Genomic DNA, 13,658 nt, shown 5'->3' with positions numbered 1-13,658 from the left:
TGGGAATCTAACTCACACCTACAAACAAGCCCGAGTGCTATGGAAGTTTAGCAGGCGTGAGCTTTCTATCCCGCTGCCTGTGTGCTCCATGGTGCAGCACTCTGCAGTCCAAGTTGCAGATTCACAGCCATGCAGCTCAAGCACCTGCTTTCCCACACATTATATGACTACTTTTGTATGACAGCAATGACTACTATTTTCAGCAGACTAGAAAGAGGGGGAAATTAAGTCTCAAACCAGTCTCCGCTATTGAAGAGACACTGCGAAGGAGAGTGAACTGCTCCTTTGCAGAACTAGCTCTGGTGTTTGATCATAAACTAATGAGACAACTCAGCCATGGAAAATGTACTTGAAAAAGTTATCCAGTGAGTGAATTCAGAGGAGAAAAACGTGTTTCTGGTACCAGAATGAATCTCTTTAGTGTTTCAAAGTATTTACATGTCTGAGATGATAGTTAAGGGCCCAGAAAATAATTTGGTCTTCCCAGCACTCTGTAAAGTACAACATTGTCCATTTGCAAAGGAAATCACAAAAACAACAGAACAAAAAGTGGAAAATATAAAAGCCCCCAGTAGAAAACATACCTGGCAACATGAGAAAAAGCATCCACAAGCACAGATTCAAATTCTCTTGTGAACTCAGGTCCTTTCCTTTTACTGTTTTGGATGACATCATTTGCTAAGTATAGAAAAGTAAGCTTTCTATTTGATTTGGCTAGGGAAAAAAAAGAAGAAAGGACAATTTAAAACTTATAGCAAAAAACTCTAATTAGTGATTGTTAGGCAATTACTAAAGAACATTAGATATGAGAAGACAGCTTAGCAGGTAGGTACTTGTCACACAAACATGAAGACTGAAATTTGGGTCCCTAGTACCCAAGTAAAATAAGGTGGAGGTGGGTTCTCTGAAGCGAGCTGGCAACTAGCTCACCTAAATTGGTGAGCTCTGGGTTTACATGAGAGGTCCTACCCTGGTATATAAGGTGGATAGTGACTAAACATCAACTTCTGGGCTCCACACACATATGTCCCTGCACACAGCAAGCAAATGCAGTCTGTCTGTCTATCTCTCTGTCTGTCTCTCTCTCTCTCTCTCTCTCTCCTCCCCTGTCTCCCTGCACACAAAAAGAATACTAATGTGGGTACAGTGTACCTCAGAGAGTTAGGAAGTTATCTGAATAAAACAATGGAATAAATAAAGGAATTCTTTGAAGTCTAACTTGCACATCTGGGACAACAATTTTGGAAGAAAAAAAAACAAGAAAACATTAGCTTCATTTCTGTATTACTTTAACCAGGGTAATTAATTGGCATCAAAAATAAAGATAAGCTGTCAATCTTAATGCTAAACCAAAGTGTTCATTTACTGTACTATGAGGAAGTCTACTTCAAATACAAACATTCTACTTCATTACCAAACATTCTAGAGAGAACACGGGAGTTAGGATTCAACTTTGAAGGACAATCTTGCAACTGATGCTCTCAACGAAGAATCTTTTTTTGAGATGCCAACAGCCATAGCCAGCCAGTGACACTGACTTTACAGTCCAGAAGATTCTCCACATGTACCAATAAATGTTAATCTCAAACACAAACGTGAAAAAAAATGCTGTATTACTGTTGAAAATTTATACACATCTCAAATCAGAATATGCAAAATTATAGCTCCTACAAAACCCACAATTCTTCTTTGTTACACATACAAAATGCACTGTTTCTATTACTCTACATGGTATCATATATTAAACCATAAAAGCGTCATGTAACCCACCTGAATTACAGTTGCTTGGGGGAACATTACTGAAGTTTCTGGCTTCTATGCACATAAGTTCTCAACCCTAAAGTTATATCACTACCATTTTTGGTCTCAGTTTTCTTTTAAAAGAAATAAATATGAATATAATAAAATGTTTCAAAACACTAAGTTTTCTTCAGAGCTATATTGATAACTCTAGCAGTACTTATGCCGATTTATACACAACTGTGTACCTAGTCTTCACTCCACTGCTCTCAAAAAAAGAAAGAAAAAACACTTTTAAAAAGCACAGCAGGCAGAAGACTTGATATTTTAAAGCTACAAAATAATTAGAAATAGGGTTTTAAAAGCACATTATAGTGTTTTGTTTTGTTTTGTTTTTTTTGAGACAGGGTATCAATATGACTGGCTGAGCATTTAGACAGGGAGATATTGAACTACATTCATTAGCCATCTAATAATAACATAATTTAGATAAATAACTGAAAAGATTGTGAAAAACCTGTACTTATCTTAATGATTATTCAAAAGCAAAACAAAGCCAGGCATAGTGGTTCATGCCTTTGATCCCAGAACTGGAAAGGTAGCAATAGATAGATCTCTATGAGTTTGAGGCCAGCCTGGTCTACATAGTGCAAGCAAGTTCCAAGGCAGTCAGAGCAACATATTGAAACTGTCTCAAAAAGAGAAAAAAAAAAAAGGTCAAGATAAAAGTATCAATAGTTAGCCGGGCATGGTGGCGCATGCCTTTAATCCCAGCACTCTTTAATCCCAGCACTCGGGAGGCAGAAGCAGTCGGATTTCTGAGTTCGAGGCCAGCCTGGTCTACAAAGTGAGTTCCAGGACAGAGAAACCCTGTCTTGAAACCCCCCCACACCCCCAAAAAAGTATCAATAGTTGATACAGTGTCTTACTGTTACAAATACAGCACTACAGCAAAAGACTGGGGATTCAGTAGTTAAGAACACTCTTATAGGTGTGCATCTTTCTCCAGGGCCTGATAAGTGTAGTCCTCATACTCCGTCAAAAGACCTTTTCTTTGCAATAGATTGAGACCATTACACAATCAAAATGTAGTTGTGGAATCCAGTCTCAATGAATACATCTACAAAACAACCCTTGCACCCAAGGCTCAGGGAGCATGAGAAAGAGCAGAAAGATTTTTAGAGTTGGAAGCTACACTCATAGTCTCATCAACATGACAATCTAAATTAAGAACAAAATAGATATGCTAACATGGACAGAGGAAAGTCCTCCACCCTACACAAAGAACTACAGGCAACCAAGAAATGTTGAGAGAGGGAGAAACAGTCTTCCCCAGGGAAGAACACACCAATTGTTTATCAAATACCAAATGGTCAGCCTGGTCAGCCCTGAAAACACACATACCAGTAACATTATAGAGACACACACACACATATATATACACATACACATATACATATATGTGTATGTGTGTATAATAATGATTAATAAAAAAAGGGGAGCTGGGTGTGGTGGCACAGGCCTTTAATCCCAGCACTTGGGAGGCAGGCTGATATCTGAGTTTGAGGCCAGCCTGGTCTACAGAGTGGGTATCAGGACAGCCAGGGCTACACAGAGAAACCTGTCTCGAAAAACTAAAAAACAAAACAAAACAAAAACAAAAAAGGGGGGGGGGAATAAATTTGAAAGAGAGCAAGAAGGGTATGGTATATGGGAAGGTTTGAAGGGAGAAACCATGATTATATTATAATCTCAAAAAAATAAAGGAACTAATTTTAAAAATGATGCAATTAAAATGTCATATGAATTAAACAAAATAAAATGAAGAGTGAAAATAGAAAAGAGCAATACTTAAACACATTAAAGGTCTTAGTTCTCATAGGTACCTAATCTCAGCATGTATGGTGTGGTCACTCAGATAAGGGTTACTACAGCTTTCCTTTCAGTTTTTTAAAATGTTGTTGTTTGGCTTTTCAAGACAGGGTTTCTCTGTGTAGCCCTGGCTGTCCTGGAACTCACTCTGTAGACCAGGCTGGCCTCAAACTCAGAAATCTGCCTGCCCTTGCCTCCCGAGTGCTGGGATTAAAGGTGTGCACCACCACTGCCCAGCCAGAATTTTTTAAAGAAATAACAACAAACTATTATTTTGATTAAAACAACAACAACAATAACTCAGTCCTACAGCTGGGCTTGACATATGCCTTTGATCACAGCTCTTGGGAGGCAGAGGAAGGCAGATCTTTCTCTCTGTCAGTTCCCAGCCAGTCAGGGCTACATAGTGAGACCCTATCTTGGAAAAAGAGCAACTGGCTGCTTTTCCAGAGGACCAAAATTTAGTTCCCAGAACCCATGTGGCAGCTCACAATTACCTATTAACTACAGTTCCAAGGGATCCAATGCCTTCTTCTGGCCTAAATCACACTGGGCACCTTAAAGAGAAATACAAGTACCCTGTGTGTAGAAGCACTGTGACACAGCCGACACACAGTACACACTTCCCACTACTCCAATTCTGGGTGACAATATGACAAAACCTATCTTCCCCCCTCCTTGCTGAGTGAAGTTTAAAAGACTGGCTAATCTAAAATGTTGATCTGTAGAGAAAGACTACAAAGTATTCTGGAAAAAGAAACTACCTACATTGTGGCCACAGTAACAAACATTAAAAATAATTCATCTTAGCCACACCCACCTTTAATCCTAGCATTTGGGAGGTAAAGACAGGTAGGCCTCTGGGAGTTTTAAGCCAGTATGGTCAACAAAGCAAGACCCAGGACAGCCAGGGCTACATACTAAGAGCCTGCCTCAAAACAGATAGATAGAACAAGCAAGCAGCTAATAGCACTGTTAATACCCAACTATTCCATAAAGAAGTTCTATTTACACTCTAAAAGTACTAATTAATACTAAAATTAATTAACACATTAAAAACAGAAGTGATTCCCAAATGAGAGGAAATAATTTTTGTAAGTACTTTAGTGATAACTCAAAGACTGGGGTAAGGTCTAAGACAAGGAAAACTCCTTCATAGGCACAGATGGCTATTTCAATTGCAAGGGGCTAGTCAGTTTCAGTGTCAGAGTACAAAACCCTTTTCTATTTTAATGTAGGGGTGTTATCAGTTCACAAGGGAAGCTGGATAGGAGATGAATACATATCTTACTGCTTGGGGAAGAACTCTAGTTCTGCTAGATTCAACCTAGGAGCCATCAACCACGGTGGCCAGTCAACACTTAATTAATAAAGAGCTAATAAAACCGAGGAACTGAATCCGTCGATTATATATATTTATTCCTTTGTCACCATCTTTTTTTTTTTTTTTGGTTTTTCGAGACAGGGTTTCTCTGTGTAGCCCTGGCTGTCCTGGCACTCACTTCGTAGACCAGGCTGGCCTCGAACTCAGAAATCCGCCTGCCTCTGCCTCCCGAGTGCTGGGATTAAAGGCGTGTGCCACCACGCCCGGCTTGTCACCATCTTAAATGTCCAATAGCCACATGTAGATAGTGACTGTTGTTAGGTTATTTCTCTGCTTGTGAAATGAGCCAATTTAAGCCAGATTAGAATATATTAAAGGCTGGTTTATTGGGAAGCTGTTCCTCACAGGAAAAATTCACTGGCCCCAAGGAAGGCCAGGGAAGTCACTATGGGGTTAGGGGTGGGTGGAGAAAGTGTGCTCAAGCAGAGAGGAGAGAGAGACTAAAATGTCTGGATTAATAGGCACGAGCCTTTAGGAGAAGAGCAGCACAGAGACTGGCCTGGAAAGTTCAGGGTTGGGACAGGGTATGCCAGGTAGGGACTAAGGGATGCTGGGAGAACCTGAAGGCCACGTCTGTTTTGATATGTAAAATATGCACCTCAGTTCCCAGTCCCAGGTCCAAAACCAAACTGCCCTAGAGCAGCTTCCCAATAAACCAGCCTTTAATATAATCTAATCTGGCTTGAATTGGCTCAGTTCACCAGTGGAGAAATAACCTATGTGCTGCCTTGTGGAAAACAGAGACACAGCTCTGAAATTGCCACAGATAGTTAAACCAATCCCATTTAGGGTCCTCTCTTTACTCAAACATAAAAACATTATCAGAAGTACAACTAAACTACTAAACTAATTGTTAACTGTGTGATAGGCACAATTCTAAATGCATTACAGGGTCCTGACAAAACAAACCTAGAGAAAGAGATAGAAGTAAAATGAAGTAAAGGCAAGTGGTGGGATGGGATAGCAGAGGATAAAATGGACTTAAAGTCACTGAGGCACTAGGTACCTGAAAAAGCATTAAGTCTTGGTAGCAGTCCTCCCTGGGCCCATGTCCAGTTTAGACTGCTGAACAAGCCACTGGTCTTGCTGTATCTTCTATGAAATGGGGATAAGAATGCCAGCCTACTTGCTATGTAAGGCCCACCAGATAAGACTATCAATAAAGGAGCTTCAGCAACAAAAGACTTCTCTAAATGGCTATTTTTCTAGGACTCTAAATAAATAAATAAATAAATAAATGTGAGGAATTGAGAAGGAAGGCTTCACAAGTCTGAGATGGGCTGATGATTTCAAGATGATCAAGAGACTCTGTCTGCCAAAGGGAATTCAGCAAAGGTCACAAACAGTTTTCTTCTGTCTCCACAGATGCTGTAGATAGGCTCTACCTAACTGCCCCAGAGGGCTGAAGGAAATCCTATGTCAGAATAGCAAATCATAACTGGGAGGCTCTTCAAGAAGTCTAGAGTCTCCTGAAAAACCCTCGAGTTTGGTGCCTGCCATGGAGCCTCGTCAGTTCAAAGACTTTGACTATCGCACTCTCCATTTCAGTTTCCTCGCCTACAACAGCCAAGCAGTTGTAGAACTCTTCCGACTTCTGCTTAGGAAGGCAGCACAGTGTGAGTTAGCACTGTACCTGCCCGCTGCTCCGCTCCACACCTGGGTGTAGCAGCCTGAAGGCAAAGACCAAGCAGTACAGTGGGCGTTCACCAGTCCTAACTCACCACGTCTATGGAAGCCTGCACTGTGCCCACAGCACACTAAAATGCTTCCTGGATTAGCCTGGCTTCTTACCAGAATCGGCTTTGTTGAGCCCTGTGTTTTCCCCATCTGTAAAATTCCTACTTCAAAAAACCCCAAGAATTAAAAAACAAAACAAACAAAAACAAACAAAAGAAAAAAACAAAGAACCATCTAGTATGGTGGCACAAGTCGCTAATCCCAGCATTTGGGAGGCAGAAGCAGGTGGATCTGAGTTCGAGGCCAGCCTGGTCTACATAGGGAGTTCCAGACCAGTAAAGGCTAAAGGTTCTGTCCCAATGCAAAAACAAAAGCAACCCGCATAAAGATAGCAGCACATGATAAAGCCACAATAACATAAACTACAATCATCTCTATTTTCTATATAAGGAATAAAGGACATAGAGGTTAAACTGTTGGGTTCAGTGACAGACAGGCTTAACTTCCAGACAGTGGCCAGAAACAACTTGCATCCAACACAGGGCCTGGCAAGAAACAGGTAGAGCTCGGGGAATATCGTGAGAGTCTGAATTTGGTGGCAAGTGCAGAAGGCTACCCAATTTACCAGCCTGTACTCAAGTCTATGGATAGTAACTAACACGGAGTCTAGGCTTTGGAAGTACAGGTAAGTTTGTATCCGTCTTACAGATCAGAATACACCGGCACAGGGATATGAAGAAACGTTCCCAGGATCACTTAGCTAGAACACGTTTGCACCAGGTCTCAATGTGGGCAGTCTGACCCAGAGACAGCTGGATCGTATTCCAAATGCCCAACACGGGGCTCCCAGCTCCAAACACAGCCACGATTTAAAACAAAAACAAAAACAACTGTCGTAAGGTGTGAGGGGGGAGCCTGATGAGGGAAGGAGCTGAGTAACTTCAAGTCTGGGCATTTGCGCCCTTGGAACTTCAGACGAATCTCCCATACCTTACCGGGCCTCAGTTTCCCTCTCCAAGTCATAAAATAACACCGTTTCCAACCTCAGACCCTCCATCAGAGCCCCAGGCCTGCAAAACAAGGTTTAAGGAGCCACAGGGCTGCGGGAGAGTGGATGAGGGAACACAGCTATGGGAGAGCCGGGGTGCGAGTGATCACCTTTGCGGAGCTCGCGGTGCCACACGGAGACGATGGGTCCTGCGTGCTTGCGGTGGTGGATGAGCCACAGGGAGAGGGTCTGCACGCTCTGCTGAGAGTTGCTCAGCTCTGAGAGCTTCTTTTCCAGCGCCGACTCTGAGAAGGAGGACATGGTGGCGGTGGTGGGGAGCAGCCCGGGCCGCCCGATGAGACGGGGAAAGCGACCGCACTCGGCCCAGGCCTCCGCTGACAGGCTGCAGGGCTCTCCGCCGACTGACAGACAGCTCGGGGTACCAGGTGGGGGGAGGGGACAGGTCTCCGCAGTAACAGCCGCCCGCGCCGCCGCCACAAGATGGCCACCCGACCTCTCACCCCGCCGCCACGGGGGTCAAAGGGCAAGGGCCAAGCCGGGCGCCGAGAGGCTTCGGAGCCGGAGGAAAACGATCCTTAGGAGGCGGCAGTATCCTTGGTCCCTGCTGAGGGGGACTTCGAGCCAGCCAGCCGAGGGAACAAATCCAGGTCCTCAAACACCGAAAATGCGCTTTAACCGCTCGCGCCCGCGCGCCTGCGCAGTGAGCCTCACCGGAACCCTTTTTCCCGCTCCAGCAGAACCTTTCTGGCGCCGCGCGACGCACTACTTAGTCGTCATTTCCGCCTAGGTTGCAGGAGGCGGGAGAGTGAGGGAAAGACTGGAAGACGAGGTAAGAGTGGCGGGAGTGTGAGGGAGCCCAGACGCTTAGGAGCGTCCAGAAACGAATCCTTAGGACACACTGAGGCAGGAAGCGCGGGAGCTGGGTGTGGGAAGGGCCGCGTCGCTCTGGTGGCTGGCCTAGGCCACACCTCTCTCCGTGCCTGGGCCCCCCTCCCCCGCGCTCCTCTAGTTCCTTTAAAGACACTAACTCTTGGCAGGGCTCCCCACCTTGGTTCCTGGTCTGACTTCCGAAGTGATACCCCTTTTCTCACCTGGTGGAACTGCGCCGTCTACTGACCTCTACTGAGACTGGCCCCCCCACACACACACACCTTTTTTTTTTTTTTTTTTGGAAGGGTGTGATGGCTCCAAGTGCTTGCCATGCAAGAATGAGGATTTGAGTTCCCATCATTAAAAAGCCCAAGTTGGTGGGCCAGGTCTGTAACTCCAGTGCTCTGGGGCTGAGACAGGAAGATCGCCGGAGCTTGCTAGATGCCTGCTTAACTCCAGGTTCAGTGAAAGACTCAGTCTCAAAAGAATAAGCTGGAGAGTGATTGAGCGGGACACTGGAAGTCCTCTGTGCGTGCACCCCCCAACACACATACCTACAACTCCCTGACGTTGTTGAACTTATTAGATGTGAGTCCCCTCCCAGCCTAAAAGACATTCCTATAGTTGATGCCTGGTTTTCTTAACTTCTCTGTCCCTAATATACATGCTTTGACCCTTCTTCACCTGGAGTGCATCATGATCATAGCTAGTGTAGTTGAGAAGTTTCTATGTGCTAGACACTTTTCAAAGCTATGAGGTAGGTGTTATCGTCTCACGGTTTAGCAACTGAGGAAACAGGTTACAGAGGTGTGGTGATCACGTAAGTTTCAAGCTCACAGAGCTAAGATCTGAATGTGGTGATCACATAAGTTTCAAGCTCACAGAGCTAAGATCTGAATGAAGAGAGTGTATCTAAGTGTGTCCCAGCATCTGGAATCAAAGCTGAATTCATAGCTGATTGAGTGAGTTGATGCACAAATCAACACCTTATAATGATATAGGGAGGCAGAGGCAGGTGGTTCTCCTGAGGGTTCCAGGCCAGCTTGGCCTGTGTAGTCAATTCCAGACCAGCTTTTAAGACCCCACTTTAAAAAAAAAAAAAAAGCTAGGGCTTTTGAGACCTCATCTAAATAGTTCCTGAGTACTGAGTAACTCATGTTCTGAGTACCCTTTGTACTAAGTCTATGTATCCAGCATGTTACTATTTTAAATGTCAGTCCTTAACAACAGTGCTCTGGCACGGGGATTGCTATCACCATTTGATAATGAGAACACGTGAGATGCGAGTGAGTTACCTGTCCAGAGCTGCTTGGGCATAGCCAGGAAATGGCAAAACTAGAATTCAGTCAAGGTCTGACTCAGTCAAATCACCTGATCCCAAATTCTTCACGTATTAGCCAAAGGTTCCTTCATTCAGTGAATAATTTCTGAGCATCTGTGTTTGAAGCACTGTTCTGGGAAAATAGACAAGCTGTCCCTGTCCTTGGGAGCTTGCCTTCTAGAGAAGAGGAAAATGGACATGCAAGTATAAAATGAAACAAAAAATGATTTGCATAAAAATCCAGGAAGCCCAGCGGGTAGAGAATGCATGGGCTTGAGAAAATGTAAGTTGGTCACATAGAAGTATGTTATATATGCCCTTCGGAGAGGATAAAGTAACATTTGGTTGCTTGCAAGGAGTTAGAGAACAAGCCATAAGCTGTCTTTCCAGATAATGAGAAAACCAACTTCACACCCTTGTTTGCAGTTTTGAGGACTTGAAAAGATGGTATACCAGAGTGATAGAAGCCAGAAGGTAGTTAGACATAAAGCCAGAAGAGTATGGAGGGACCGTGTCACGTGGGCACGGGTAGGCACGAGTAAGGGTTTAGTGTTCTCTGAACGGGCAGTAGCAAGTGAGGACAGAGCACTGATTCTTACTGCACTGTTCTGTTGTGACATTTGCATGCAGGCTTTGCTTACATAAGCCTTATGTAGGAGACGAGCATAGTACAAGAAAGACAGGAAGGCCAGGTTGTCAGCTGTTGTAATAACCCAGGTAAAAGGGTGACGCAGGCCAGGATTGTGCCAGTGGAGGAAGCAGGAAAAGGACAGAAGGTGGAGACACTTTAAAGGAAGAGATAACAGGATTTGCTGGTAGATTGGGATTAGATATGAAAGAAGGCAAGGGTTGGCCCCAGTAATACTGACCTAAGCAACTAGGAGAATGGAGTTTCTGTTTACTGAAGACAGACAGACAGACGGGTTTGAGCAATGAAAACAGCAGGGTGGACATGTTTGATTGAAAATGCTTATCTAGAAATAGTCACCAGTCACTGCTCAGTGTCTAGGGAATAGCTTCTAGGACATATGTACCCACCACACAGGTGCCACATTATGTCTAGGTTATATATAGTATAATTTATTACATATATAAATGATGTGTAAGCATTGTAACTACTTTTTAAGAAATAAGTAACACTAAGGAACAGACTACATGTTCAGTACAATGTCAGTGGGTTTTTTGTTTTTGTTTCTTTTAACCAAATAATTATGGTTTGTGCTTGGTTGAATTGGTGGTTTGGGGCTCACAGGTACAGGAGGCCATCTATACCGGTACATAGGCAATTGAATTTATCAGTCTGGAGCTCAAGGGCAAGTTCTGGGCTACAGAACTTGTAGGAGTCATAAGAGAAAAGGTGCAGAGAGAGGCTGAGGCTCAGGACATGTCACAGTTGAAAGGTCGATTTTTATTTATTCTTATATATATATGAGTACACTGTTGCTGTCTTCAGACACACCAGAAGAGGGCATCATATCTCATTACAGATGGTTGTGAGCCACCATGTGGTTGCTGGGAATTGAACTCAGGACCTCTGAAAGAACAGACAGTGATCTTAACCGCTGAGCCATCTCTCCAGCACCAATCTGTAACTTTTTATATACTGCTAAAGTGTATGCCGTTATTTAGTTTAGGACTTGGGTGTCTGTACACGTGAAGGAAATTAGTCTTTAGGTTTTTGTTGTTGCTCTTTATTAATTATTTGTGTTATTAATTACACTGTATGCCCAGCACTCCTATGAATATCAGAGGACAACTCGCAGAAGTTGGTTCTCCCGTTCCCACCATGTGGATGCTGGGGATGGAAGTCAGGCTGTCAGGCTTGGTAGTAAGCACCTCCACCCACTGAGCCATTTCTTCAGCAACCCTCCCCACTTAAGCATCTTAAAGTGTTTTTGTTTATGTTTGTTTACTTTGTGTGTGCATGGGTGTATGTGTGTACATGTGCATGTGTGCATGTCCATGTTGAGGTCAGAAGTCAACTTTTCAGAGGTAGGCCTGTCTCTGCTTCCTAAGTGCTGGGATTAAAATTTTATGCCACCCAGCCTGACCCTGACCTTAGTGTTTAGCTTTGGTACTGTTTTGTGCTGGTTTTGGTTTGGGTATCGGCATCCTACTGACGTTAAAAAAATGGAAGGTGTTTCTTTATCATCTCCTTCTATATTGTGCAGAATTTGTATTCGTTCATCTCTAAATGTTGGCTAGAATTTGCCAGTGAATTATTTTTCTCTTTTTTATGAGGTTTTTAAGTAACAAACTTGTGTTCCACGAAATTTCAGTTGTGGGGCACTGGGCGAATGTGCACTTTGGCATTTAGAGGTATGGCTTTGGGGAAGCAACTGGGACTATTAACAGCTAAGGGTGTTGCAGTGGAGCTCCCTTGATTGGAGTGGCTTTATGATAAGGAGAATACCAAGCAAGTGTACACATGCACTCTCTGGCTCTTGTGTGATCTCCTGTGCCACTTAGGGACTCTGCTAGCCAGAAGACCGTCATCACCTAGCACATCCCCTAGACCTTACACCTCCAGACACTCAGATTCAAACTGCCTCTGTGCTTGTTTCTGTTTGTCACCGCCGAATCCTTACCCACCTAGCTTCGAGGACCCTCATTCCAGGGCCCCCCTCCCTGGCTGGGGTGGTCCTTGGCACAGAGCTAGGCAGTCTGCCTGGAAATGGGCTTTAGCTGTATAGCCTTTTATTGGCAACCGAGATGTAGGTGTCTTGTGAGCAGCATGGATTGTTAATCTGCTGTAACCGCAGACTTGCTGTATTCTAAAACAAATTATTTATAAATGCAATTTTTAATCTTTGTGTATGGTGTATGTGTAGTATGCACATGTTCGTGTGTGTGTGTGTGTGTGTGTGTGTGTGTGTGAATTTGGGTGTCAGGTACCACAGTGTCCATGTGGAGGTCAGAGGACAATCTCAAGTGACAGTCTTTGTTTCCACCTTGATTGAGGTGGGAGTCTTTTTGTGGTTTGCAGCCAAATCTATTAGTTGTTTACCAGTGTATATGGACCAGGCTAGCTGGTCCCAGAGTTTCCAGGGATTCTCCTAGCTCTGCCTCCCAACTCGCTGTAGGTTCACTTAAGATTACATACAGTTGCTGATACTGTATGCAGCTTTACATGGGTGCAAGAGTCAAACTCAGGTTCTCATGCTTACACAGTAAGGGCTTTACCCATGAAGCCATCTCCCCAATCCTTAATGCAGTTTCTTTATTTAAAAGCTTCTTCCGAGGCCTGTGGTCCACACCTTTAGCCCCAGCACTCAGGAAGCAGAGACACTTGGATCTCTTGTGAATTCAAAGCCAGCCTGGTCTACAGAGTTCCATGACAGCCAGAGCTACACAGTGAAACCCTGCCTTGAAGAAAAACAAACAAAAAAACAAACAAAAAAAGACAAGCTTCTGCCCAGTTTTTTTGCATACAGTTTTTCACAACTTTCCTGAAAGTGGAATTTATGTGCACAAGTCCAAAGAGTGTGGTAAATGCTTTCTTCATTACTATAAAAAAACTGTCTGCCGTGACTGGACTTTTACATTGTTATATTTTTTAAAAAAGATTTCTTTTTTTATTTCTGTGTATTTGGGGGGGGGGGATATACACACATGAGTGCAAATGTCTGCAGAAGCCAAAGAAAGTGTTGGATCCCCTGGAGCTGGAGTTAAAAGTATTCTTACGCTGCTTGATGTGGGTGCTGGGAACTGCACTTGGTTCTCTGAACTGCTGAACCATCTCTATCCCCATTGCCAACTTTTTTTTTTTTTTTTTTTTGGTTTTT

At 43.7% G+C, this 13,658-nt stretch overlaps 2 protein-coding genes across 4 annotated transcripts in view; one reads left to right on the top strand and one right to left on the bottom strand.

Annotated features, from left to right (window-relative positions):
- Rprd1b (regulation of nuclear pre-mRNA domain containing 1B) overlaps positions 1-8,387 on the bottom strand; it is a 51,559-nt gene extending 43,172 nt beyond the window's left edge. For all 3 annotated transcript variants that reach the window (XM_021155900.1, XM_021155898.1, XM_021155899.1), the window contains exons 1-2: positions 7,832-8,387; positions 585-714 (exon numbers count right to left, since the gene is read on the bottom strand). In XM_021155900.1, the coding sequence (XP_021011559.1) occupies positions 585-714; positions 7,832-7,982 (281 nt within the window). In that variant the 5' untranslated portion in view covers positions 7,983-8,387. The remainder of the gene's footprint in view (positions 1-584; positions 715-7,831) is intronic.
- Positions 8,388-8,433: 46 nt separating this feature from the next.
- Tti1 (TELO2 interacting protein 1) overlaps positions 8,434-13,658 on the top strand; it is a 50,738-nt gene continuing 45,513 nt past the window's right edge. The window contains exon 1 of the mRNA XM_021156698.2: positions 8,434-8,511. The gene's annotated coding sequence lies outside the window, so the exon portion shown is untranslated. The remainder of the gene's footprint in view (positions 8,512-13,658) is intronic.

The sequence above is a fragment of the Mus caroli genome, chromosome 2 (genome assembly GCF_900094665.2).
Source record: "Mus caroli chromosome 2, CAROLI_EIJ_v1.1, whole genome shotgun sequence".
Classification (NCBI taxonomy): Eukaryota; Metazoa; Chordata; class Mammalia; order Rodentia; family Muridae; genus Mus; species Mus caroli.
The sequence above is the reverse complement of the archived record's forward strand: the minus strand, read 5'-3'. Positions and strand labels throughout refer to the sequence as shown.